The 27,907-nt window shown below is 35.1% G+C and overlaps 4 protein-coding genes and 1 pseudogene across 11 annotated transcripts; 3 read left to right on the forward strand and 2 right to left on the reverse strand.

Annotated features, from left to right (window-relative positions):
• Positions 1 to 3: 3 nt before the first annotated feature.
• Positions 4 to 2,273, reverse strand: LOC106167053 (large ribosomal subunit protein P2). The gene is made up of 4 exons (XM_013545735.3): positions 2,107 to 2,273; positions 635 to 807; positions 401 to 484; positions 4 to 191 (listed from the first exon to the last, which is right to left on the reverse strand). The coding sequence occupies exons 2-4, from the start codon at positions 804 to 806 to the stop codon at positions 106 to 108; spliced, it is 342 nt and encodes a 113-aa protein (XP_013401189.1). The 5' UTR covers position 807; positions 2,107 to 2,273; the 3' UTR covers positions 4 to 105.
• Positions 2,210 to 5,455, forward strand: LOC106167052 (mediator of RNA polymerase II transcription subunit 21). Of its 3 annotated transcripts, none has more exons than XM_013545734.3 (4): positions 2,210 to 2,364; positions 3,549 to 3,660; positions 3,823 to 3,923; positions 4,363 to 5,455. In XM_013545734.3, the coding sequence occupies exons 2-4, from the start codon at positions 3,549 to 3,551 to the stop codon at positions 4,522 to 4,524; spliced, it is 375 nt and encodes a 124-aa protein (XP_013401188.1). In that variant the 5' UTR covers positions 2,210 to 2,364; the 3' UTR covers positions 4,525 to 5,455. The 3 variants fall into 3 exon arrangements, with proteins under 3 accessions (XP_013401188.1, XP_013401187.1, XP_023930513.1); XM_013545733.3 differs by having other exon boundaries at positions 2,353 to 2,524; XM_024074745.2 differs by lacking the exon at positions 2,210 to 2,364 and adding an exon at positions 2,365 to 2,534.
• On the reverse strand, positions 4,894 to 8,235 carry LOC106167051 (uncharacterized). 3 transcript variants are annotated; one of them, XM_087001959.1, is made up of 7 exons: positions 8,138 to 8,215; positions 7,886 to 7,995; positions 7,158 to 7,697; positions 6,836 to 6,981; positions 6,500 to 6,584; positions 6,021 to 6,090; positions 4,894 to 5,863 (listed from the first exon to the last, which is right to left on the reverse strand). In XM_087001959.1, exons 3-7 carry the CDS (start codon positions 7,670 to 7,672, stop codon positions 5,804 to 5,806), a joined length of 876 nt encoding a protein of 291 aa, XP_086858085.1. In that variant the 5' UTR covers positions 7,673 to 7,697; positions 7,886 to 7,995; positions 8,138 to 8,215; the 3' UTR covers positions 4,894 to 5,803. The 3 variants fall into 3 exon arrangements, with proteins under 3 accessions (XP_086858085.1, XP_013401184.1, XP_013401185.1); XM_013545730.2 differs by lacking the exon at positions 7,886 to 7,995 and having other exon boundaries at positions 8,138 to 8,235; XM_013545731.2 differs by lacking the exon at positions 7,886 to 7,995 and having other exon boundaries at positions 8,096 to 8,200.
• On the forward strand, positions 8,235 to 27,785 carry LOC106167050 (leucine-rich repeat-containing protein 43). 4 transcript variants are annotated; one of them, XM_087001917.1, is made up of 20 exons: positions 8,235 to 8,421; positions 8,943 to 9,072; positions 9,914 to 10,107; positions 10,292 to 10,402; positions 10,829 to 10,959; positions 11,275 to 11,395; positions 11,649 to 11,766; positions 11,952 to 12,028; positions 12,252 to 12,401; positions 12,702 to 12,828; positions 13,153 to 13,433; positions 14,008 to 14,127; positions 14,844 to 14,870; positions 15,324 to 15,539; positions 15,970 to 16,036; positions 16,246 to 16,275; positions 17,006 to 21,166; positions 21,413 to 21,514; positions 23,629 to 23,908; positions 24,418 to 27,785. In XM_087001917.1, exons 1-17 carry the CDS (start codon positions 8,326 to 8,328, stop codon positions 17,281 to 17,283), a joined length of 2,274 nt encoding a protein of 757 aa, XP_086858043.1. In that variant the 5' UTR covers positions 8,235 to 8,325; the 3' UTR covers positions 17,284 to 21,166; positions 21,413 to 21,514; positions 23,629 to 23,908; positions 24,418 to 27,785. The 4 variants fall into 4 exon arrangements, with proteins under 4 accessions (XP_086858043.1, XP_013401180.1, XP_086858055.1 ...); XM_013545726.2 differs by lacking the exon at positions 21,413 to 21,514; XM_087001929.1 differs by lacking the exon at positions 16,246 to 16,275.
• Positions 24,470 to 25,900, forward strand: LOC106167037 (small conductance calcium-activated potassium channel protein 2 pseudogene; annotated as a pseudogene).
• Positions 27,786 to 27,907: the final 122 nt, after the last annotated feature.

Genomic DNA, 27,907 nt, shown 5'->3' on the forward strand with positions numbered 1-27,907 from the left:
AAATATTTTTCTATCTTTCTTTTTATTATCATATCATTATTGACAAATGGTGCTCTTTCAGAGATGGTATTTTACATAATTTGAAAGTCTGCAAAGTTTTTGCATCTAGTCAAAAAGCCCGAAGCCCATGTCATCATCAGATTCCTCAGACTCGGCTTTTTCTTCCTTCTTGGCCTCCTCGGCTGGTGCAGCTGCAAAAAACAATGAGCTGCATTTAAGCTTTTTATAGCCTTATTACTTGCCATTAGTTCAATTTCTGTTCTTTTGTTGTTATTATTACAGAACTAACACTTGTCTATTCAAATCCTAACTAGGCATTTTGATAAGGTGTAATAAGTTGAAGAAATAGAAAAAAGTATGCCTTTAAAAGGCCAGGATGAAGGAAAATAAATTAACTTACCTCCTCCAGCTGGAGCAGCTCCCCCTCCTGCTGATGGGGCAACTGCAGCACCACCTGCTGGCACTGAAGCAAGTTTTTCTTTACCTGAAAAGGTAGGCTACATGTCAGTAATTAGTTTATTTAAGGTTTAAATTCTACAATGCCCTGTTCCATTTCAAATATAAGATAAAAAGGTAACCAAATACACATCTACACAAGTGGAACAAACTAGAGAACATGTTGTTCACTACCTACCAGCTGCTATAAGATCCTCAAGTTTCTTTCCTTTCAGTTCATCAATAACTTTCTTGACTTTCTCACTATCTGCTTCAATTCCAACACTCGAAAGAATCTTTTCAATGTCCTTCTGGGAGGGGTTGGTGTTCCCTGCAAGCGCAGCAAGACAGTAGGCAGCCACGTAACGCATTCTGAAAATAGTAAGAAAATCACATCAAATTATAAACAGAATCCCAAAATACACGGCATCTGGGGATCATCACAATGCATGAAACAACACTGAGTGTATAATATCAAAAAATTCAACATAATAATTATTAATAACAGTCAACTATAAAAATGCATTAATATCTAGAGGCCAGATTTCGGTTAATACAAAGCTCAACATAAATGTTTAGCAGCTGCACAGCAGCAGAGTTGTAGCGATGACTGAACAGTTATGTCATTGTTACACACGACTAACTTCTATGATCTAGACTTAGATCGCATTCACAATGAGTTGAGCCATGGCTTTACAAATCCTGGAACTAAATATGGCAGACGTACATGAAAGAAAAACCGCCTTTAATAGTCTCTCCACCTCTCACACGCCTCCCCACCGCCTCTCACACACCTCCCCACATGTCATTCCCAGAGCCTATCATACTGACTTTGGATCAATCTATCTCCAAGGGGATTCTCACTAATTGCTTTCAAGTTAAGTTGCTTAGATGTCTTACACGCCCACTGAGGCTGTTAGGGGGTAATTAACTATCATTTAGTGGCTTCAGTAGGTGTGCCAGACATCTAACCTGCTTAAGCTAAAGGCAGCTTAGCGAGAAACCCCTTGGAGATGGATCGATCCTGTTAGATCGATCTAGGCATGGGAACCCAGTCTAAAATGTGGGAGACGGTAAATTTTTCATTTTACAGGGGATTTGGAGGGGGCATGGGGACATTAACAAAAGCAATGTCGTACAAAATTTGAACTTCTTAACATTATGTATATATATATATATATATATATATATATAGGGGAGAAAAAAGGTGTAGGTGTGTTACTGCAGCCGTCAATCAGTAAACTGTCCCTTAGGGTGCTTTCCCAGAGATTTAGATCGATCTAAAGATTAAAATTTAGATCGACCTAACTCCCTGGGGGTTCACGCTAAATTGCAGTCAGCCGAGCGGGCACCATAGTTAATTACCCCCTTACAGCTTTTAGTAGGCGGGACAGACGCTTAAGCCGGCCAAGCTGACAGTAATCTTGTGAGACTCCCCACAGGGATAGATCGATCTAAAAATCTATGGAAATGGGGTGTTAGTTACAATCAAGCCATCGGCTACCTGAGTGACCATCAAACTGAATCATGCCGGATAAAATATACTCAGTCAAAATATTTTCTATTTAATGTTCGATTACATAAAATCATTTGTAGTTTCCTTGAAGGTTTATCCGACATATGGAACAAGATATCTACCTTTCATTGTCTACAGTAAACTACAAAACTTACTTTAAGTCTCAAAGACACGAAAACGTGTTAAACCTTTATAAGCTATGGCGGAAAAGGAAGTGAAAGAAAAGTTCGGGGTTGCACAAGCGGTCGACATGGAGTTCAGTCATTCACAACTTCTCGTCTCATTTCGCGAGATATGAGAATGTGAGATCAGGAAATATGAAAATTTGCAAAACTAGGCATCCCAGACAACAAATTTCTTATTTGGATAAGGCTGTGTAAACAACCTTATATTTTTCATATGCAAATGATCAGGTAACTTATCATTTGACCAAACAAGTGGTGAAAACTAAATTGAAAGCCTAGTGTTGAAAGCCAGTTTCGGTAGTCTCGATGTCGTTTCGAGCTATGAACAAGGTGAAGGTGATTTAGCATGGCGGATAGGCTCACACAACTGCAAGATGCTGTTAACCAGGTATTTGGGGGTAAATTTGTGCCTAATGATGATGAACGATTGTGTAAACAATATAAGGATAGTTTTTGAAGTGTGTTAATTACATGATTTATATTTCTGTTTAGTCTGACTGTCCGCATGGTCACTTTCTGTTCTTAGCTCTTTTGTGAAACCGGCGGTGTAACTACTGTAGTATGTTACAAAAAATTTCAAAGTCCCAAAAACCTCCTAAAGTCAAGGCAGTCAGATGGAACATAAAAAAGGTGGATTTTGATATGAAAACCAAGTCTGTAGCCCAAAAATTGGCAAAGATATTGCAAAAATACTCTTCCCAATTTAACGCATTTTTTTCCTCTTGGTTTAACATTATGATTTGTGAAAAACAGTGATCATAAAAATTTAGGTGTCACACAACAACGTCCACTGTTCCTGTAAAATTCAGGATAATTCAATGAAATTTTCAGTGGAAACAACCTGAAGCATCCTGGATAGAATATTGTATCTCAATCTGAAATAGACAGAAAATCAATTAATTTATAAATTAATTAGCAATTAGCCCCAAACTTGTTAATTTGGTAATCAAATAAAAAAAGTGCTTGGATCTTCTCCCAAATACTAAAAGCCAGTAATAAAAAACCTAAAATGAAAAGTGGGAGATATAACACAAGCAGATAAATCAGAAATTGGTATGTTTTCAGATTGTTAACGAATATCATTCAAGTAATTAGTGATCAACAAGCAATCACTGGGAAAATGGTGACATCTATATGTATTTTGTTAACGCAATTTTCTACATGTCAGCTGAAAAAAAGGTTTCAGTTAGCAAAAATAGATATTTGCCTCTATCCTCCATAAGCAGTGCCAGATCAGCATCACCTTGGCTCTATTGCTGAAAGAAAAATAAGAAGGAATTTTAAGGGATACCGAGGTTCAAGAGGTTAATTAAAATTAACTGAACCCCAAATTCTGACTGTCAGGTCTTATTCATATGTACAGGTATGACTGAATAATTAATATACTTGTTACTTCTCATTTTTGACACTAGATGGCAGATCATTTTTGCAACAGTGCTGGCATCTTGCAGCAGTATGCACCCCCTGGGCAGTTCACAGGCTTTGAAAAGAGTGGCTCCAAACCTCCTGCAGTCACTCAGGAAGGTAAACAGTTACCGTATTATACATTTTTCAGTTGTTTGGTAATTGTAGTTAGCTGATATAATTATATTAATCAAACATCATGGTTTTTAAGAGAATAAAAGCTAAGATTGTATATAATATTGAAATCATTCAGCATACATGTCAACAGTCATTACATTTCAGAATATGCTGTACTTTTTGCCAAGTTGATAGCTAGAACTGCAAAGGATATTGATGTTCTTATAGACTCCCTGCCAAGCGAAGAGTCCTCAGCTGAGCTACAGGTGAGGAAATGCATCATCTGTTTCAGACTTTCAGTTTTTAAACTTAAAAGATGCGTTTGAAGCGAGTTGGCATGTCAATTTCTGCACGAAATCCAACCAAATGCCATCGTAATGATGTCAAATAGCATAACTTAAAAGTATACCAGAAAGTATTTATATTTCTGACAAAATGACATATGAACTGATACTTTCTGCAGCTTTCTTTCTGTGCTCTGAATACCCCTCAGAAGTTTTCATCAGGTCTCATTTGAATAAGTATGAAATTGCATCCAAAGCTACATCCAGATTTTGTTTTAGAAAGACCATGGTGCATTTTTGCATCAGACAGTAATATGGAAAGAAAAACTATTAAAATTAATTTAACTCTATATCACATACAGTACAAGTAGAATATAGTGACAAATCAAATTGCAAAAATTAAGCTGCAAGTTTTCTTTAGGCTGCCAGTTTGAAGAGACTTGAGGCTGAAAACCAGGATGCAGCAAGGAGACTGGAAGAGGTTATCATGAAGGGAGAAGCATTGTTAGAACAGATACAGCAGGCTTTGTCTGACATTGCCTCATCCCAGTTACAAAGTCAGAGTCTTAAGAGTGGGGACTGAAATGAGAACTCTGGTTCTTGTTGAAAATTGCTCAGATCGAAAATGCCATAGGTGCATCTTCTCAGTTATGGAGGCCCAGCCTTAACAAGGAGAATGCATGTAAATTGTGGGTTTCAAGGAAAAACAAGTCCTCCACCAAAGGTAGCAAGGTCCCAAAGACTGGTTATATATTTGCCATCAAAATATAACAAGCAAAATCTGGCTATTATTTCTTTTCAAAAATAGAAAGTGAGATGCACGTACCTGTGAGCACTAGTACATTGCATCTATCTTGTGGTTGATAGAAACTGGCAGAAAAAAATGTATAACCAAAGTATGGAGAGAATTATATAAGAGAAAACTAAAATTATGTGAATGGTGTTTATTTAAAAAAAAAAAAAAGGAGATGGAAAGCACATAGCATTGCTGCAGTCTGTATGTCCGTACACGTTTCACAAAATCTTAGTCACTTAAATACAGGTAAAAAAAGATCATGTTATTTGATGTGATCATTGGATGTACATTTTACATTGTAGTGTGCTAGAGAAGAAGTCTGTTGTTTTTGAACTTCTTCCTCCAACCAATGTAACCACCTTGGAGGCCATATTGATATTGAAAGCCTTTGTCTCACTCTTACTTGCTGGAAGTGGAGTTTGTGTGTATACTTTTTCAGCAGTAGTGTACCACATGCCACAGACAGAAGAAACCTATTGTTTTGGGGCTTGCTCTGTGTTGCAAGTAGGGAGGGCATCACTCTTCAATGGTCACATTTCTAGTTATATTACTTGAAGAAATGACAGATGACAAATTATAATTTTGTAATCAAATTTTATATAACAGCACCTGAAGTTATCATAAGTGAATGCTCTTGCAAATACTTCCTTTTGGTCAGTCTTTCATATTTGTCAAGAGACTCAATAACTTGCAAATAAAAGTAAATCTTACTTTCCAAGTTTCTTCTTTTTATGTTGATGATGTTTTCAAATTGGTTGTATGACCAAAAATATACAAAGTGAAGACAGGTTATCTTGAGAGTGTCATTTCCTGGTGTGTTTCAATTTGATCATCTGAGCTAAAGAACTCCTTTACGTTTTTAACCATTTATTTTTATAAAATTCCTCTTTTCATGTTAGCACAGGCCGCTGCTCTAACAGACAACGGCTACCAAGTGTGTTGCTTGTCCAAAAAAAAGTGATGCAGAATGGGGGTGAAAAACATTGCTTATTGCAGATAATTGACTGTCAACATTAAGTCCATTCTTGCATGTTTCACATTGTACTGTTTTCATTTCCCCCCGTCTTCAGTGCTTGTGGATTCCCAATTTGCTTGCGTAGTATGTACCATCACCAAGGGTTGCTTGCTGCAAATGAAAAGATTTCCACTACATTACATTCCCTAGATAAAATAAACTAAATAGACTACTTCAAAGGTGACAATGAGGGAAATTATTTCATTACAAGTAATAATAAAAAAGGGGCCTTTTAATGCCAAGAACTTGATTATGCAAAGGTACAAACCTTATTTATTTCTTGATGACGTTGCTTGCTGACTATTTCTTCAACAATTTCACCATCACCTTTTACTAAACTAGAAATAAAAAAAGATGTTCTGTTGTGAGCATATATGTGTATTTATCAGACAGCTCAACAAAACATTCATATTTAACAGTATAACTTAAAATTCATTCTTAAATAAAATTGTTCAAAATACACTTCAAAACCATGTCAGGAAAGGTAAATGATTTGAGTAAGTTTTCACATATATTATGGCATTATAACTTGTTCTAATAACCCTCTTTATGTAGAATCTCTAGTACAGTCTATCATAATCAGACACTTCAAAAGAAATCCTGAAAAAATGTTTGTAGTGAAGGTGGAAGTGAGAGAGTAAGAAGGGGAGGAAGATGGGAGTATGAAGGCCTTTTTAGAAGAAAAGTTTGATTTTTCTTTCAGTAAGGAAAATTAATACTGAAAATCATTATTTTTCATTGCATTACCGATTCCTTCCAGTCTCTGGGTCATAGATTCTTCTCACCATGTTTTGTTTTATTTCCCACTCCTCCTTGGTCATTGGTTTAATATCTGAATAAGAGGTGGTTACTAATATAAAGGGTGTTTAAATAAAATGTTTACTTCACTTAAATAATGACATAACCCTGACACAAGCTTAAACATTAATGTCAGGCTCACACATGCACACAATATTACAGATGGGACTCTAACTTACATTTAAGTTTGGATTCGACAAAGAATGACAGCAGATAAAAAAGTGACTTCAGACTTTGTTGTTACACATACTATGTTGTTAAAAAGTTTACTTGTACAATGTTTACCTCTCTTCTCCTCAAGGGGTGTTGGCCCAATTGGTCCAATCATTTCTTTTATGTTTTCCACTACATCTTTGGCTACTATGGGATCTAACACGTTAGATGTCTTCTTTTTCTTATATTTTTTCTTCTTTTTGGATTTGTGCTTTTTCCTAAAATTTGACATAAATTTCTAAAAATATGTTACATGTGTACTATACAGTAAAATTTACATATAATTTGATGACCTTTAAAAACGACATGTTAGGTCCACTGCTCCATTATTGTTACCAGGTACAAATATATTGACTAAGAGTGGCTCCAAAATGTCGTCTAAAATGCTACACACCTCTTTTTGTTTTTTCTTTTCTTTTTATGCTCACTTGAAGAGGAGTCACTTTCGGATGTGGTTGCTTTGCTCCTTTTTCTTGTCTTTTTCTTCTTTTTAATTTTACTTCTTTCATTAGATGAAGAGCTGAAACTAGACCTATCAGAACAGTTGGGTTGTTTTCTTTTACTCTCTTTTGCATTTATTGTTTTGAGGTTTGTACTTCTATCTAGGGATGAAGAACTGGAACTTAAGCTGCGTGTGCATGACCTCCTCTTTTTCCAATCCTTTTCCTTTAAACTGAAACTAGAACTGTGGGATCTTTTTGAGGGTTTCCTCTGTCTCACTCTGCCTTTATCCCTAGAACTTATGCTTTTTGACAAGTCATTATCACTGGAACTACCGCTTGATGTAGTGCTTGGAGACCTTTCCTTCCTTTTCTTCTTTGCTATCTTCTTATTTTCATGTAAATCAGTAATGCTTAAGTTTACTGAAGATGTCACTGCATGAGAATGTTCTTTTCTATAACCTGACATTGTTGTTTTCAGATGGACTACACATCTATAATAGAGAAAGCATCAATAAATATACATGTGCCAGGTTGCACAAGCAACATGGTTGGTCAAATTTTAGGACAGGCAATATACATGTACTATGGTAAAACATGACTGTAGTAAGAACCTACGGTACACGTATGTATTTAAAAAAAACAAGTATATAATTTACTATATTGAATGTATAGACTACACCTGTGTGATATAACCGGTTGCTGTTATTTATTCACCGAAAGCTGTACTACAAACCAAGAAGGACAGGTACATGTAGTCTACAGTCACAGTGTATCGATGTGCAGGTACCCCTGTATGTACGGCAAATATTTTAGTAAACACGATGCGATGCGACAGAATTGTAGATCTAATGTGCAGGCAAATAATGACGCATTTAAACTTTATACTCACAAAATCACATTCAAGACTATTATGGTTATTATTATTGAATACCTTTAAGTCCTATCAAATGTGCAAGTGACAAGCCCAAAAGGACGCTACTGTTTACATGCTGCTTGAGTCTCGTACAGTCTGAGTTAAATCTCGCGACATCCCTTTACCCACGATTCCCTTGAAAGATGGCTGATGTTGCCAAAACAAACTTTCGGTCAGCTTGAACTTACATTGAAATGTTGTAAATTATGGCATCTATGTCCACCGTTCCTGCGTTTGATGCATTTCAAGACCAGCTGAGGACATTGTGCTTAAAGGAGTTTCCCTGTGGTATTGGAACATGGGTGAGAAATTATATTTTTTTATTTAAGATATAATTTACCTGGACGTTTTTTTTAAATTCACTCCCAACTTGAAGTCTGGAGGCATTCGACATTGTTTATCCCCGCCGTAATTATTTTACCTTCGTTCAACTTTTTCACTTCTTTCTTTACAAGTCTAGTTCAAGAAAATTAATCATAAATTAAATTACTCATTTTATTTCATTTCTGATAATGTTATTAGTTAAAATTTGAATTGTCACAAAAATGTTGGTTAATATTAAGTTTAAAGTTATTTTAAATGTTTGGTATGCACATCACCTGAAGTACTAACATTTGTACTTTTCCCTGATATCCTGCCAAGAACAGTGAACAGCACTGGTGGTCATACTGGGACATAATGGAAGTTTATAGATATAAAAATTTGAGTAGAAATAGTACACCTGTACACCTACTGTAATTTTCATTATAAGGGATTTTTTTGTTAATTAAAGGAATTAATTATACAATTATATTATGTTTTGTTTTAATTCTCATTCACAAAGAGGGAAGTTAAACCACTGAAGACAGTAGGGAGTTTGGCAAAGCCAAAAACCTCAAAAAAAGAAATTCAAAAACCAAAGCAGTTGCCAGAAATCGACAAAGTAAACAGCAGATTTTCAATAACACTTAAAGGTAGGTATATGTATTATGATTGAGGGTCAAATATGTGTTTCTCTTATATTCATGTAATACATGTTTTGTTGCTTCACATCGACCTTTTGATATTTATCACAACTTCCTTCTCAAAATAGATGTACTCTGATATATAAGTTTCACATTTTTTATGTACACTAGCATAATATAGATGGGGTTATATATCAGAGAATATTCAATAAATCAAGAAAGTTTATTTATGTGTATTATAATGAATAGGAGAGCTTAATCTTTAAATGTGTCTTCATTGACCTACATGTAGCTTAAACGCATTTTTTCCAAGAGTTTCCCACCAAGTAAAATTTTCCTTGAAAGAAAAGCAATTTTCTTCTACTCACAAATCATTTAGAGATGAGACTGCCATTTAGTGAAAAAGTTGGAAAATATGGCATGGGGTCCAGAGGGCTACCTAGAGGCTAATAATATTCATGGCCCCCAAAATATCTGAAATCTGTCTGAAGAATCTCATTGCTGATCATTGCTTGACTTTCTTGATTTATTGAATTTTTTATACCATTTTTGATAAAATGATTAAGTTCTTAATGGCTGACCATCATTCATACTGCCATGTATTTCTGTACATCTCAAAAGGAAACATCCACACCAGGTACTTTTATTTGAGCATTTTAAAATTATTTTAAAGTATGAATTAGGAAATCTAAGTAACTTATCAGGATACATAGACTTATATAGAAAATATGACATTGGAACATTCAAATGTAGATAGGATAGCTTTAATCATCATGTCTGGATAAAAATGGAATAAGTTATTGTTTATGATGTTCATCTTATTTTATTGAGTATTAAAATTATTCGCTAGATTATGGTGCTCAAAATGAAAAGACAGAAACATTGGAGGAGTATGTGATAACCAAGCACTCTCCATGGAACCTTGATTACAGTTGGAGTGATGAAGCAAAAGATCTCAGAGAATTAGCTGTTAGATCCCCATGGCTTATTGATAACAAGTTTATCTACAATTATTTCAATACATTAAGGATCATTGATAAAGGGGTAGGTAAAGTGCAATCTTTTTTTATTCTCATGGCTATAAAAGTGCAGAGAATGGTATGCTTTTAAATCAGATTTAGATTTTGTTCTCATGTTTGTTATATTTCAATAAATCAGTTCATGCTTTTTGCTTTTGTATATTTACTTTAATTTGATATTATTTTTTGTTTCTCCATTTATCCCTTAGGTGACTGAAATTGATGAAAACCTACTCAATTTTACAAATTTAGAAGAGCTGACTCTGACTGCAAACCTGTTGTGTCAAGTAAACTCCAAGAATCTGCCACGTTCATTAAAAGTACGCTTGCTGCATCTTGTATCTATTGCTGAATTATACTCCTCAATTTGAATAAGCGAATAGACTAATTAATCAGATCAGAAATTAGAATTATGTAGATAGTGGCAAGATACTATAAACTAAATGTATGGTTGTATCATTACCAGAAAATATACTTAGCTGTTTATACAGAGTGTCCCCAAGTAATGAACATCTGAGTTATAAACTTTGAAAGATTCTTATAATGTTACAGTATGTGAACCTTTAAGTTGTGCTCACAGCTGAAATTTGCACATAAGATAGTTCTTCTGAACTTTTGTAACTATTTGGAGTCACTCTGTTCAGGTATAATGTTAATTCCAGGTACATATTTTCCTACATAACTGTCTTTTTCATTATATTTTGAAATATATATATACATACATGTATAATGTTTTCCTGCTATAGGTTTTAGAACTCTGTGCCAACCAGATCTGTGATTTGTTTTCTCTGTGTGTGGATCCTCCTCCACTACATCACCTTGGCCTGGGTTATAATCAGCTTACCTATCTAGATGAATACATGACTGGAGATTACTGGTAATTTTTAAAAAAGTTATTTGTGTGGTTCAAGAAAAGTGGTGTTTTAATTTTATATTTCTTCGATACTTTCTGGTTTGGTATTTTGTGTCTGCAAACCATACACTGTAGATGTTGTATTATGTGTCTGCAAACATAAATCTTTTAGTGGTGCACTAGAAAGATTTGCCTGATTGAACCAAACAGTTTCAACGGGAGGACCTTCTGTTGAAACTCCTTGATTGAACTGGCTTCGTAAAATACTTGAAAGTGACAATTAGTTTGGAATGCAGTCAGTGTCGTTCTTATATGTACATGTTTTGTGCTATATTTCAGGCCACAGTTATTATCCTTGGATCTCAGTCATAACACTTTAAGTGACTTGGTGGAAGTTGTCCGGAAGTTATCTACCCTACCAAAACTCAGGAATCTGGTTCTTCATGGAAATCCACTTTGTGTAAGATGATTAAAACCAGAAACAAAATTAATTACAGGTTTGATAGTAACTGAAGAGAGTCACTGAAATGTGTGTCTATGTGTGTGTGTGCATGCATGCGTGTGAAAGTACACAGGTAAGTGTCTGAACATGCCATGCAGTTGAAATCACATGAGAAGAAAATTTTATTAACTTTTAACTTTTATAAATTTTTATTTTAATATGTGTGATAATGAAATGCAAAGTTGACATACATGGACTATTTAATTTTTAGGTGATCCCAGGTTACAGAGGTTATGTGATTGACAGTTTGAAGAAATTGTTCCTCCTAGATGATATAAGAATCTCAGCAGATGAAAGGCACCACTTTAAGGGTTTGGCAAAGAGAAAAGGTAAGTAATAGGCAAAAGATATAGATAATATAACAAAATGGCAAATAGCAAAAGAAGCATTATTAGAATCAAGCTGCAGTAAAATTGAATCACAGTTTAAATGATAAAATTTGTATTAACAGAACAATAATGTAGTTTTATTTAAACAGTGTTGCGTTTAAAACCTATTTTTCATTTAATTCCAGAATTCATCCTTGACGAAGCCAAGTTTACCTTTGAGGTTAAATATATCAAAGGAGTACCAATGCCAGAGGAAATGAAGGTAAAGGTATTAGGCATACATCTGTCTCTAAAAACCTGAGAAGTTTGATCTTGTTTAATGAAACATTTTATTGAAAGCTTTACAAAAACAGCCTTACATGCCTTGAGTTTAATTGGCCCCTGTAGTGAATGCTTTACATTACTACCTATAAATACATATATTGCATTTTGATTATCTGAAAGTACCCTATACATTTTTGTAACATATTCCACATTCTCTTCAGAACCCAGAGGAACAGCCTGAATTTCCAATCATTGAAAGGAAATACTATGTTCAGTTCATGTTTTTGGAGGATAAAGCAAGTAAAGCTGAAATCTTCCAAATTGCTCATGAAGACTATGACCAGACATCTTCTATGCAGGGCACTGATAGGGTAAAGAACTTATAGAGCCTGGTTTTTAGAAGTGTTTTGATAAGTGGTTATGTTTATCTTGTAGGTTTTATTACTTCTCGTATTATTTCATTCATAGCAATATTGGCATTGAATACCTAACAAAATGATTCAACACCAATCAACATAGTTTATTGTACCCCCAGTACACATAGTCATATGCAATTTAACAATCTACCATGCCTGCACAGTTTCACTCAAAAATAATCTGGTCCACCCAGATTTTGAATTATCCTATGCACATGTCATTTTTAAAATATAACCTTTTATTTATGTGTTCAGGAGGGGTCAGTGTCAGGTGGTTCCATTTTACCTGCTGACACAGGCAGTAAAGTGGAGGGAGTGAAAAATACTGAGCAGGAGGAGAAAAATGTGAACTTTGCATCCACAGAAAACCAGGAGAATTCAGGTAAGCAATTAAAACATGTTTAGTTTCTTTTTCTGTATCCAGCTAAAATAAAGGACACTTTTCATTTTTAAAACATTGTAGTTTCATTCAAGACTAACTGAGATCTATAACCAGAGGGCAAAAACTCTATTTCTTATTTAGAATTATTTGAGTAAAACAGTTTTACAGCAGCTGTTGAACTTTGTTCATGGTTATTGCATAATGTAATGTTTCTCAGTGAATTTTAGAAGTAAAACAATTAAGATTATATTAATATCAAACCTGTTGCATATTGCAGAAATATTTTATCTTCATTTACTTTATATCCTTACTTTCAATTACAAGGCACACCAGCTGAAAATGTCATTCCTGCACTGAAAGTAACCAGCCCATTACCAGATGACAACCAGTCCCTAAAATCAGGCCCAGGATCCATGAAATCCCATCATTCTAGTCAGGCAGCAATCAACCAGCCTAAGATTCCAGTAGCACCCATTATGTCTGAGAGTGGGAACTGGGCAGAGGAAATTTCCCTTAATTGGTCACAGATGGTGACACGGGATGACCTGGTGACATTGAGAGACTTCTTGAAGGAAGGCATGGAGATTTTTGTCATGGAGGAAAAGGTAAATTTTATCTGGGCTTGGCACTGTTGTTGAAAGTACATATTTGTGATTTTAAAATGTCAGAATTATAAATATAATATGATATTGTATATGAATTAAAATGCATGCAGTAATGCAAGTGATAAAAAAAGAAAAAAAAGGGTTGGGAAATTCGTTTTTGAAGTAAGATTGCATTGGAATAAACCAAATGCAGGATTTTCACCAGGGAAAAGCCAGTACACTTGTACCCAATACACTAACAGAGTAGCTGTGTGGTATTTTGTTAATTACACAAAAACGCTCCTCTAAAATATTTCAATTGACTCTAATGTGGAATTATTAAAACTGCTCACTTCTGAGTAGCAATAAACGAAAACACAAAAATTTGGTTGGCAATGCTCAATGATTTTAGTCAGCAGTATTCTAAATTGAGTAAATTTTGGTCCAGAGTTCTGTTGAGAGAGCTCAAGCAAAGTGGTGGATTTGTTCTAGCAATGGGGTCTATGGGGTGTGCACATATGTTAAATATCAGAAGATGATAAAATTATCAAACTGCATTCATTATTGATGAATCATTATTAATTTTTTTCTTTAGATTCTGTCTTACCCTGTAGAGGAAGAAGAAGGGAGCAGGGCAGGCTCTGCTAAAGGAGGGAAGGGAGAGAAAAAGGACAAAAAGAAAGAAGAGAAAAAGGATGAAAAGGGAAAAGATAAAGTAGGCATTCTTGATTTTCTCAGAATTTTATTGATATCAAATTGCACGCATTAAGCTTTTAGAGAATGCAAATGTGAATCACCCTAACTACTGTACAGAGGTCCCTTACTATAAAGTAAAAATAATGCTCTAACTGCAGGTCATCACCACTGCTAGTAGTGTAGATGTCTTTTGACATGCATCAAAATACGAGATAAAAGATGCTTTGTACAATGTAACTTTGGAGCCAAAATATGTCACAGATAGCAATTGCATGCTTGTTGTTTACTGCACCATAAAACAAATGGCAACTCTCTTCTACACATGTTGTACTTGCATGGTGACAGCCATGCCAGGCCCGTAGCCAGGGGGGGTTCGTGTGGTTAGAAAGAACCACCCCTTTTGCTAGCAAAAGGTCCACTCTGGGTAAAATTTGATCCATGTACATGAAGTTTTTATGGAAAAAGGTCCACTTTTTCAGAAAAAGAACCCCCCTTTTGAAATTGCTGGCTATGGTCCTGCATGCCCTGTAAATTAAAGAGTTATAGAACTCTGAAAATCAGGTGTGATTGACATCAGAATTTTTTTACTCTTTCACAGTTTCTTATGAAAATGTTATGTAATACTTATTTTAATATCTGTGTGTCTTGCATTTGATACAACTGTATCTTCTAACATTATCTACTGTATTTTGTATGTTATCTCTTTCCTGTGTGCTTCCATGCTTTCTCTAAAAGAACAAAAAACAAGCTAATTCTTTGAAGGTAAGGTTCTGAAATATTTTAGTATATATATTTGCACTCACATTTGGTATAATCAGTAAGTTTGAGTTAAGAGGGCACATGTGTTATTGATACAGTGGATGTGTAGTGTATAGCTGCTTCTATGTATATGTACTTGTCTTCCAACAGGTTTATACACCAATGTACATAATGGGTTATATATATATATGACTGCCTGTAAAACTTTTTCATATAGATTGAACCAATTGTTAAATTGTATGTTCTTATATCTATCCTGGTTTACTGCACATTTATAAAGAAATGATAATAAACATTTGACACTGCACTGCACACTTGAATATTGAAAAAAGATACTTTTATTGCATCTTTTATTGAACCTAAAATATCTAATAACAGCACACACTCATACTTACTGTGTACACGTACATGTAATTTTACATTTTTTATTAAAAATTTAATTTTTCAAATTTCTAGGGTGCTGCTGGGAAAGGTGACCCAAAGAAAGGGAAAAAGAAAGGTGAGCCAGAGCAAGAATTGCGCCACCTACCACCAGAATACACCACACTGGCACGCTTCATAGTACCATTGGAAGATTTCCTAGAGGGAGAGTTTGTGTTTGAGAATGTCTACATGAAAGAGAGCTCAGATGCAGGGTCAAAGAGCCCATCTAATGCCTCAGAAACAAAGAAGGTTGGTTCTCTGCTTGGTATTTTAATATATATATATATATATATATATATATATATATATATATATATATATATATATATATCTTATATCTACTAGTACTGTCGCATATCTACTAGTACCTTTTTTTTTTTTTTTTTTTTTTTTTTGTAATAACAAGAGATTTTGATGATGCACATTAAAAAAAGCATTATTTAGCATGAGTCAAGTAGAGCGGTATGTATATTATCTGAGTAGGCAGTGTTAGAAATTAAGGCTGGACCGTCTGCCAGGGGCTGACAACTTTCAGAACGGGCTGAGAAGTTTTCTCACCCAGCAGACATTTCGAGCCAGCTACTTTTCAAGATGGCTGAACTTTAGGTCCAACAACTAATTTTTCTAAAAGGCAAACACTGTGAGTAGGTTTAAAGATTTAAATATATTCTCTTTTAAGGATGGGAAAAAAGATGGAAAAGGCAGAAAAGATTCTGCCAAGAAGAAGGACAAGGATGCTGGAAAAGGTGACAATTGTTGCTATCACAAATGTTTTAAGTTGGTATATCGAGTTTGGGGATACTCATACATGAATATGTAGCACTTTGATCAAAGACATGCAAATATTTTTCCCTTTTACAGTAAACCTTTATTAACTAAACACACTTGAAGGCACTATTTGATAATGCACACTATTTGATAATTAACCTTATTTGTATTTTTGTTTTAACACCAGCTACTAACAAGACAAAGAAGAGTCCCAGAGGTATATTCATTATATAATTTCCTAACATCTCCATGGTTGTTGTTATATGTGACAAAATGCTACTATTGTAGTACATGCCCTTTTATGTAGCAATGATTCCCTGGCTGTAGTGGATTTTTATTAATCTTTCTTATATTTATGAAAAATTATTACAAAACTACTTTGAAATGTGTAAATATTAACATAATATTATTTCAAAGTTTGCTTTAAGACTGTAGGTGCAGATTCATAATTAGGAAAACCTGTTTTCTCTCCCAGTATCTGGCTGTTTAATCAGTTAATCTTTCAAAGTTCTTGTTTGGTTGCATTGGTAGCTTGGTTTATGTTCATCAGTTAATCTTTTTGTGTGTCTCATTATTTGTTTTCAATTTCTGTTCTGCTTTAAAAACTCTCATCATTTTGTACTTATATACATACATACATACATACATTTTATCTTGCTTTTAAATGATTATCAGTAGAAGATATAGTAATTGTAACCAGGATCCTGGTGACAATTTTGAAAAACAATGTTTGTTTCATCAAAGATGTATAAGATATAAGATATGTCCTTGGTTTCATCAAATTATGTTTGATATAGCATGTTTGTGAATTACTACATCCATTCAGCTGTTTGATTTGATCAACTAAACAATTGCATGCTCCATATTTTTAAATAAGTTCTGTTATTAAGATGTACCTGTACATCATGATGTGATATGTTGATTGCAGTTTCGTTTTTCTAACACAGATGGTGGCAAAAGCCCCAAAGGAAGAGACAAAGAAAAAGACGGAGACAAAAAAGATGCTAAAGGAAAGGCAAAGGGGGACAAAGCAGAGAAAGGAATAGGAGATGATGAGGAGGAAGTTCTTCCACCCCCTCCTTTGGAAGTTCATGTAGCAGTGTGGATGCACCACTGGAAAACAGCCATGGACTCAATAAGAGAAGAGGAAGAACGGAACAAGCGTTTAGAGGAAGAAAAGGCAGCAGCTGCTGCAGCTGCAGCAGCCGCAGAAGAAGCAGAATAAAATGTGGCAAATATGGCATAGCTTATCCTGTACATTTTTTCACTATGAACTTGTGCACTTGAAAATAGCTAACACTTCTGTGCTGTAACATAAAATGTAATTCTTGCTGTTAATATTTAAATAGTATGTTAAATTGTTCATAACTCTTCAAGTCTTGTATATACATTCAGGATAGCAGTGGATTCAACTTATATATAAAGTGAACTGTAGATGTCTTAACATCTGTACCATGTTAAAATTGGCTCGTGTACAAGTATTTCTAGAACACGGGCTTTTTGAATAATTGAAACTGTTGCTGAAAGTTGTTTACAGCTAAAATTGTTTACAGATCTTTGGAAACATCATATCAAATTGCCACAGTTCTGCAGACAAAAAATAAATAAATAAATGAAAAGTAAGAAAAAATTCATTGTTTGTATGCAAAAATGCTGATAATCCAATATGCCTGACTGTGATAGATACAAAAATTCTTTATTCTTTCAACAAAGGTGATATTGAATTTTCATTAGTACTTGGATGGCTGCTATATTCTACAAGCAGTGTATATAATATGTTCATGATACAGTGAAATTATGGAAATATCAGGAACAAAATAGACATACATTGTACATACAGATATACTAGTAAATGAAAATACTCCCCACATTAATCATTAGTTTTATTCATTCATATGCATGCCAGTTCATTTACTTATTGACCATTCATTATTTTTAGAAGTACATTTGTTTGAATTGGACACATCAATATCACTCTGACTTGATGGTCTAGTGGACAGAGGACTCATTGAATTAATGTTGAAAAGCAGATGAATAGAATATTTCTGTTAAACATAACATGTATGGGATTTTCCTGCTCTATAAAAATTTTCTCCGATAAAAAAGAAATTTTCCCCTACTCCAATATCATTGATTGACCAATCCCAGAACTTGTATACAATGTTTTATACCATTTTTATGTACAGACACAGATGTGTCTGTACATATTGCCATCACCTGCGTCTGTCGTCGCCGTCGCCGTCGCCGATCATGTCGCCGTCACCGTGCACTTTCAGCGTTAACACCATAAGTGGAAGGCAATTTTACTTTTTGGCTTTATATTTACAGAGCTGACTAATATTCAGAAAACGCAGGTCAAGTTCGACCTTTTTCACTTTTTAGCATATATGCAACACTGTTAACACATTTCAAGGAAAACCGATAGGCCTGTTGTCATGAAACTCACAGGAGTAATCAATCTTACTAAAACGCAGATCAAGTTCAAAATTCGGCATGATCGGGCCACTATTTTAGTAGTTATGCTGTTTTTTCACATTTCCTCAGATTCAATTTTTAGGCATGTTAACAGTCTCATTATTTAACTAATAAGATTCGTAAAAGTGTTTGTTTGACATTTCCTGCATCTTTACAACATTGTTAGTTGATTATGTAAAAATGAGGGTAAACTTGTTATCATGTATTGTATAATAGAGTTTCAAAAATGGAAATAAACTCATATCATTGCAGTTTGTCAGATTCATTCATTCACTATGTTCAGAAACTCAGAATGGAGGAAATTGGACATTAAACACTGTTCTATTGATATTTTTCCCATCTCATCAATTTTCTTAGTTGATCATATATAAATGGCAGTAAATTGTTAATTTTGTTATATGTTAAAAAATTGTTAAAAATGGAAAAAAACACATTTCAGGACAGTGCTGTCTTGTCTACATTTTGGCATTTTCAAGGTGTGACTTTGAAGTTCCTTGGGCCTGAAGACCTTTGCTAGTCACATTTTCTGAATATCCATGATACTAATATTTTATTATTAAAAATTGATGGTAATTATCCTGTTAAACATTATGTAATATTGCATCAAAATTTGAAGACACCCCTATTTTGGACACTGCTCCCATGATGACCATTTAAGGAAAACCATGTCACTTACTGTTCTCAAACTTACAGGAAGAAACATGGGACTTAAATAAAGCTTCAGTGGGCAATGCAGTCTATGGGTAAATTTTTTTGGCAGTTAATCAGTTTTTTGTGAAAATTTAATTTTTCACATATTGGCATTTTCAAGGTGTGACTTAAGAACCTCCACGAGCTTGAAGACCCATGCTAATCACATTTTCTGAAAATCCATGATATGGATCTTTTATTATTAAAAACTGATGGTCATTATGCTGTTAAGCATTATGTAATATTGCATTAAAATAGAAGAAAACACAATTTTTGGTGCTGCTGCCATGATGACCATTATGGGAAAACCATGTTACTTATGATTGTCTAACTTTCACAAAAGAAATAAAGGACTAAAATGCAGCCTGAGTTGGAAAAGCAGTCTAATTGGCTTCTTTTTCTGGAAGTTATACATTTTAGTGAAATATTCATTTTTATCATGTTGGCATATTCATTGTGGGACTCGAAGCTTCCATGGACATGAAGCCAAATGGTAATCAAATTTTTTACATGTCCATGCTATTTATAGTCAATAATCAAAAATTGGTGATAATTATTCTGTAATTTATTATGTAATGTTACATCAAAATTGACAAAAATCTTTTTGCACTGCTACTACAAACATTATGAAAAGAAAACTGTGTTACTTATTATTATTTTCAACTTACAAGTATGATTTGTAGGATTGGCATGCAGTTCAAATAAGAAAACCAGCTCAAATGGGTTATCATTTATTATTGAATTTAAGCAGTTTTATGTGAAATTTTTATTTTTCTCATTCTGGCATTTTCAAAGTGTGAACTTAAACTCCCATGGGCCTGAAGCCTTACGCTTGTTACACATTTCACTTACATTGGTATTACCTGTTGAGCATAATTAAAATTTGATGTTGAATTTGCAGTTAAGCATAATGTACTTTTGCATCAGAATTGACAGTAGCCCGTTTTGTGCATTGTTATTGTCTGCTTTTTGTCTGTACATTTGACAGCTTTGCTGCCTTGTTAATTAAATAATTAAGTTTTAAATGACTGGCTAGTCACTTAGATGACTGTGTCATATATTTCAGAAAGAAAAACACAGGTATCAACACAATGTACCATTTTATTAGTTCTGTCATTGAATTAGGAAAGATAAGTAGCTTTACAGAATATATAACTTTGGGGCATTTTCGGATAGTATACCCCCCCTCCCCCTTTTTCTGTTTGAGAAAATTTGCTCCGCACAATCAAATAAGCCTTGTTTAACAAACACAGCATATATCATATGCTCTGGTATTTACTTTTCTCATAAGATGTACCAAACATCAATTTGATCATTATATCTCATGCATCTAATGTAGACAACAGTTATGCCAATCAATTACAAGAATTGCTTTTTTAAATTTTGAACAGATTTTTTGTTCTTAAGATAATTGCTGTTTATTCAAAGGTCTTCCACTGCGAGTTGATAACCTTCGCCTTTAAATCACCTTCGTACATTGTTTGTGAAGCCAGCATTGAAGACGGTGTCATCTCAGAAATGCCTCTACGCCGGCAGCTTCCATTAATTACATTCCGGTTGACAATATGGATGAAAGCAAACTAATATTTTATTAATAAAGTTATGAGTTTATATGATATACCTGTGTCTTATCGTACTAGCGCACATGCATTACTTCGTCTGCCTAAGCAAAATCAAATGAAGATCGACCACTGAACACATATACCAAGGTTTTTCAAAATGAATGTGATTTAGTTTGCAGCCTTGAGAAAATAACGTAGATCTATCATTGGTCATTGGAAGCTGAACCTATGCAAGGCGGGACAATACGACGTCACACGGATGCGAGACGTTGTGTGGTATCAAGCTCGTGCCAGAAACGTCAACTTTTGACGCTTGTGGGTCAACGGAATGAACGATGTTGTGCCAGTGTTGGTGCTGTCAGAGTATCTAGAGATAAACAGGTGAGAACAAGTTGTAGCAGTAAACCTATACTAGTTACAGTATCGTCCGTGCTTAAAAAAAAATGGCCCCAGTTTTATAGTGGTTGCATCCCGTCGGTCATGTGGAAAATGACTCGTGAAATTTGATGATGTGAATATCGTAGGTTATATTGTAGCCTACATTTATTTTAATACCCGATGACAATGTAATGGAAATACTTGTTATGTTGTAATATGTATTAAGTCAAATAGGTTCATTACCCTTAGGTCACAATTGCCTGGTCGGTCTACGCTTGCCAAATGATTGTCACAGGGAACTAACTAGGCCTATCCGTGAAAATTTATTCGTCGTACTTCAGGCAGACATAGGTAGGCCCTATTTTCATTTCCAATATAGGCCTACTGTGTAAAGCCTACAGGCCTACATATATTTTTTCTGTGTATTATGTTTGTCTCTAGGTGATTCTTTTTATATAGATTTTGCTTTGCACTAATCAAATATTCATGAATTTGGGTAATGCGAAAAGAAAAGGCGAAACTATACTGTATTGTTACAACGGTCATGCTTGATTATTATTCATTGTGAGATGAAAACCTTTCTTGTTTTTTTTTTATCTATCAATTTATTAATTAATTTTCACAAAAGAATAAACAACGGCCATGAAACTACGTACAAAAATATTTCGGTGCGTGTATAATTGAAATAATATATGAAATTATTAGAAGAAATTATTTGATTGCGTTGCCATGTAAAGCATGTAGATTCGGACATGACAGACCGAACACAGGCGCGAAGAAAACGCTTTGATAGTTACAACATTATATCCTACGCCATACACGGAGAGTTACTGTCTTTAATTGATTGGCGTTACGTGTGACAATCTCTGTTTAGACAACAGCATCCCACTGGTAAGTTCCCGTTGTATCAATATGAACAAATATTAATTCTAGTATTTGCAGGTTTATGCCAAGTCTTCCGTAGGCAATTTTAAATCTGTGATTTCGACCGTAAAATATTGTTGATTTTATTCCTGCGTCAGATTGATTTACCTGTGCAAACATATTATTCGTGTACACTGCTGTGATATCAATATTTCAAAGGTAATGGTGAAATTTCTGAGAGAAAAATTACTTCGTTGCTATGTGATATATTAAATTCGTCCTCAAGTTATATACCAGCTTAAAGAAATGAAATAGAATTTTCTTCATTGCAAATAAAAATGATGGGAATGAGAAGAAAAAAAAAGAATTAAAAAGGATAAATATTTCAATATTCATATGGCAATGATATGGAACAAAAGAGAGTACCAAGTGCATAAAATACTTTAGGGATAAGGATTCCATATAAAGACATCGGCAGTATTTGAATAAAACGTATCTAAGTGCAAACTGTGTACCTGATTTTCGATTCTCCTTTATAAACCAGATGAATAATTAATAAGATTTCCCGAATGAAATTTAACCCGCAGCTGGTGGGAATGACAGAAATCGCGTGGGAGGAAGCTCGATTTGATCAGCTTGACACGGTTTCATTATCAGAATAGTAAATTTACATAACGAAAGAACATTTTATTGTTAATCTGTTAATTTGTTAGATGCACCTGCTTTGCTAAGATAATTGTCTTTTGTGTATACACGCATATGAACACACACACAATCACAGCATGTACTAACGCACGCACGCACGCACGCACACACACACACATTCCTTTTTCAATCTGGATTCCTTCTTATATCTTTGTAATAAAACAAAAGTATTTGAAAAATAAAAGTAAAAATCAGGTGGGGTGGCTTATTTCACAACAATTTGTGCTATTTAATGTAAGCAGCTTGCTCTATCTTTGCAACATTTCAAGTTACAAGTGCTTTAACTAAATTCTTATCGGGTTATTTGTTGTATCATTATCCAGCCTTCATCATTACTGGCAACAGTTCGATTTGAATAATTAAGCGGTCGCGAAAAGTCGTGTCCACGCGTGCACATCTCTAAACTATACGAGATTTGCAGTGTTCAGCGGCACCTAGAAACCCGGTGCTCAATGCCAATACGTTACTTGTTCTCATGAATATTGAATATTCATACATCACGCATTGTCCAGGCATAGAAATACGAAATTTAAACGGAAAATGCGCAGAAATGGTAAATTATGGAAAACAATCTTCCTGTCGCAAATTTTCAAAAATATTACATGTACAATATGACATCTGACGCACAGTTTTTTCACTGTCAATACTGGGAGAAATTTCTTATGCGGAGTCTAAGCAGTTCAACAACCGAATGTACATGTAGAGTGAAACAGCGACGGGTTCTTTAATTAGCGTTGTGTATGCCCACTGTGATGCAGATCGAAATTTCAATCGAACATACACGTGCTCCAGCTATTTACCCAGAGACGAGTCATAAATAATGCAGTATCGATATTTCAGGACCTTTTGTTTTTGAAAAGAGTTGTATTGTTAGAAAATTTGATTTTTCTTATTAGGTCAACATTCGAAGTGCTTTTATGGCTGGCATACTTTGTTCCTGCAATAAAGGGGATGCCAGAAGAAATCGTTAAGCTGTGTGGCTTGAACAGCTGTGTCAAACCCGCCGTGGACTCTTGTTGCATGCGGACGGAGGCTCTTGGGCACCCTCTTACCAGAACGCTGCCTGTCTGCTTACGCTCCAAGGTGCTTTAACGCTTGTCAGCTGGGGAAATGATCTTCTTGCGCATGAAACGCCAAATATTTATTCTCTGAACAAGACGTTACAGCACGGAAACGGTAAGTCATAAGGTCCAAGCTGACAAATTCGTGCATTTATGACACACTGATTTTTTTTTTTTTTCTTTTGTGATACCTTGTCCATATTGAATAAACACATGTGCTAAATTGGAGAGAAAATACTTATTAAGTATTAATTTTCAATGCAATAGGTATTTCTTAACGTAATAACAATGGCAGTAAAATAGAATTTAGCTTTAATTCACGGGAGAACGGGTTATTTGTATAACTTCATAGCCGCGGGATGAGGAAATAATATGGCTCTGTAATTAAAAAATAACTAATTATCGATGAGAAACATTTCAAAAAGGTTTTCTCTGATATCAATTGCACAAGCAACCCACTCACGGATTGATTTTTACAGGGGAAGAACACTAATTATTAACGTCCTTTTGTAATTGATATCATGAGATTTCTGTGCTTTCAATTCAGTGCAGCCAAACCCAAAGTCGTTGGGAGAATTTTATTCTTTCTCTTGTGTGTGACTAACATATTTCCAATTTCCACAGGAATATATCAGGAACAAAAAACATGTGGTAGTATCGTCCGTCCATCGTTAACATGGAGTGGCTACGGCAAAAATTTTTTGCCGCAAGTGATCGCCAAGACATTCCCCTTGTCGGAATGAATGGCAAATACGAAAGATATGCATCAACAGAGGACGACAGCATTTCAGTAAACATTGACGAAAAAACGCGAAAGAAAAAGAAGATGGACAATGTAGGCTACAAACTTGCCAAGCGCAAGACATTTTTCGCCCGCAGGCGGAAAGTTGCGGATGCGACTTTTGCCCTGGCCCTTTTGGGAATCATGATCATGATCGTGGAAACGGAGTTTACGATTAGTGGAACCTACTCTAAAGAGTCAGCGGCGTCTTTCTTCATGAAGACGCTTATCACAATCTCAACTCTGGCGCTCATGGGTTTTTTGGCCTGGTACCACGTCATTGACGTGAGACTGTACATGATAGACAATAACATTGACGACTGGAGGCTGGCGATGTCCAAAGAGAGAGTGCTAAAGATCGTGGTCGAGTTCATCATTTGTGCCATTCATCCACCACCGGGAGACACAAATATCGACTGGATTTCTAAAAATATGAGGACAAACGACCAGACGGTAAATACAATTTCGGTGGACATCATATTTTCTCTCCCGATGTATCTTCGGCTCTATCTCATCGGTCGAATTTTGTTGCTGCACAGCCGGTTGTATTGCGACGCATCCTCGCAATGTTTAGGTGTGCTCAACCGCATCCATTTCAACTTTGGCTTCATCTTCAAATCTCTTATGAACATCTATCCAGAGCGAGTGCTGGCTGTCATCGTCTGCGGAGTCGTATTCATTGCTAGCTGGTCTATTCATTTGTGCGAGTTCTCCAGTGAAAATCCCGAGGAGCACCTGAATTTGTGGGACTCTCTTTGGATGATAACCATCACCTTTCTCACTGTCGGCTATGGTGACACGTATCCCCGATCTCCGTGCGGGCGTGGTATAGCAGTGCTTACCGGCTTGCTTGGAGTCGCAATGACCGCTTTAGTTGTGGCGGTGTTGGCTAACAAACTAGAACTGTCACGGGCTGAAAAGTACGTTCAAAACTTTGTGATCGACGTAGAGCTAGAGAAAAGTCTAAAAAATTCGGCAGCTAATATTCTACGCGAAGGATGGCTAGTTTATAAGCTGAAAAAGCAACATGCTGAAAAATCACGCATCCGTGCGCACCAAAGGAAACTGCTTAAGTCAATAGCCCAGATTCGAGACTTGAAACAAGAAATACGGAAATCCACAGATAATAACATTACTATGGTGGAAATGGGTAAACAGCAACAGCTAATTTATGATGACGTATACCACATGAAAACACGACAAAAAGAACAAGAGGCTGAATCTTTAGAAATGAAGGAAAAGCTTAACAGCATCGACAGTAAAGTTGAAGACATACAACGAATCCTCTCTGAACTTCTGCGAAAACGCACTGAGCGTTCGACTTAAAGTGGTAGAAACTTGTTGGTGTCACCTAAAGGCATTTGATTACTTAAAGACGAAGTTCAGACTGAAGTTAAAGTAGAGCTTAACATTACAGCGCAATAACAATAACAACAACAACAACAACAACACACACAAAAAAAAAAAAAGAAAAAGCAAAGATCAACTTTTACCATTGTTATTTACACCTACAGGCTCAGCTTTGCATGGCGGAGGAATTCATATAATGGCTAATTATTAATTTATTATGTGAAGCCATACATTCCGATTTGCTGATGGAACATGAGACATGTATATCAACCACAACGGTTCTTCGTCACCAAATCCATTTTATCGGTGAAACGTATAGCAAAGCCAGGATATGTTTAATTAACTGTGTTAGAAATCAATGGACATCCGATTGATGCCGTAGTACAATACTAAACATACTGTTTGATTATCAATAATGTACATTTTATGTAGTTAGCTATTTGGCAACAGAGTGGTGTAATATGATTATAGATAAAATTAACAAGTAGTATGCAAAACTAAACGAAAAAAATAGTATTATTTTTTCAGAATTTAAGTAAGGTTTATGGTGCACTTTGTTAGAAAGGGACATTTCACTTTAAGATATTAGATATAATGTATAGAGCTGAATTTTCAAAACTGAACGCAGTTTATTCTTCCATCACGCCATTAAATCTTCAGTAAAATTTATTGATTTACATAAGTAAATGATTATTAGTTCCGACTAACGGGCGTCATTGCGTAGACTGAACATGTTCATGATATTATGTTTCCGACAGGAAATAAGTTTCTCCCAACGATATACCATAAAAAGAGCAGGACCTCGTATGTGTTACGAAAGGCTGCCACTGTTATATCAACTGTGTATGTGGTAATAGTGGCTAAGTCCCGCATTTTAGTTTGGTCCATTGTATGGATGATTATGGAAAAATTAAGTATCATAGCACTGTGTTGATCAGCTATTTAAAATAAAACAACTAAGGAAAACAAACCCAATACCCTGATACAAGACATCGTCTGAAACGTTATAGTAGGGTTTTCTTTGAATATATTATTCAGCGAGAACGAGGCTTTCCTGGGACTTGTAGTTACTGAATCGGGATCGGAGAGCTGTTGGTCTGTTTAAAGATTAATGTTGCATGTGGCATATCCTCGTTTTATGCTAGTACTAAATATTTTACAAAGCAAATGTACAAAGTGCATCCATACCTTGGAAATTCATTTACATTAAATGAACATAAACATACATGTAGACATGACAAAGCAAATATGATTAATTATGAAACGTGCGGATTGAGCATTTGATATTTCATTATTTCAAACTGCAATTTCATTTCAAATACAAAATAAACTGAAATACGACGAGCATGTGTACTTAACCCCCCTCTCCTCCTTTTTCTTTAGAACGTTGGGATTCTTTCAAAATACTTCTTAATTACATACAGGTTACGCGGGAAGCCAATTAAGACGAATATGTCAAACACGGCACTAACATTGATTCTTTGCATATCCGTCAGCTTTAAGCGGTGTGTGGTGATCATTAAACCGAAAATCACTTCCCTGTGGGACCTTTGTCATATCCTTCAGTGAAAACAAGTTCTGTTTTACTTCCATATAGTCGCTGTTGCCATGAGGATTAGCATTCGGTGTCAGTTCAATGTTGATTGTGGTACTAATTTTTAAAAAATCAATGGATCAAAGTGATGGGTATTTTCATGGCGCTTTGGGGATTAATCATCGCTATTATACATGTACATTATCATGAGCGTATCGCATGCTTCCTAAGATGTTTGAATTAATTGATTATATATAATGTGGCTTCGCTTTTTGTTCGGCAATGTGGTTTGTTTGTTGTAGTAAAAGTGTCCGTCTTTGCTATTCACATCTGTTTCGCTTTCAGTGCGATGTTTTTGTAGTCGCTAGCCGTATTTAATACATCTGACACCAAAAACACATTAGGTGGATAATACATCGAAACCCACTTGTGGCCACTTTTGTGTACGG

This window comes from Lingula anatina, chromosome 1 (assembly GCF_051362555.1).
Source record: "Lingula anatina isolate TDL-2025a chromosome 1, LinAna3.0, whole genome shotgun sequence".
In the NCBI taxonomy this organism is placed as follows: Eukaryota; Metazoa; Brachiopoda; class Lingulata; order Lingulida; family Lingulidae; genus Lingula; species Lingula anatina.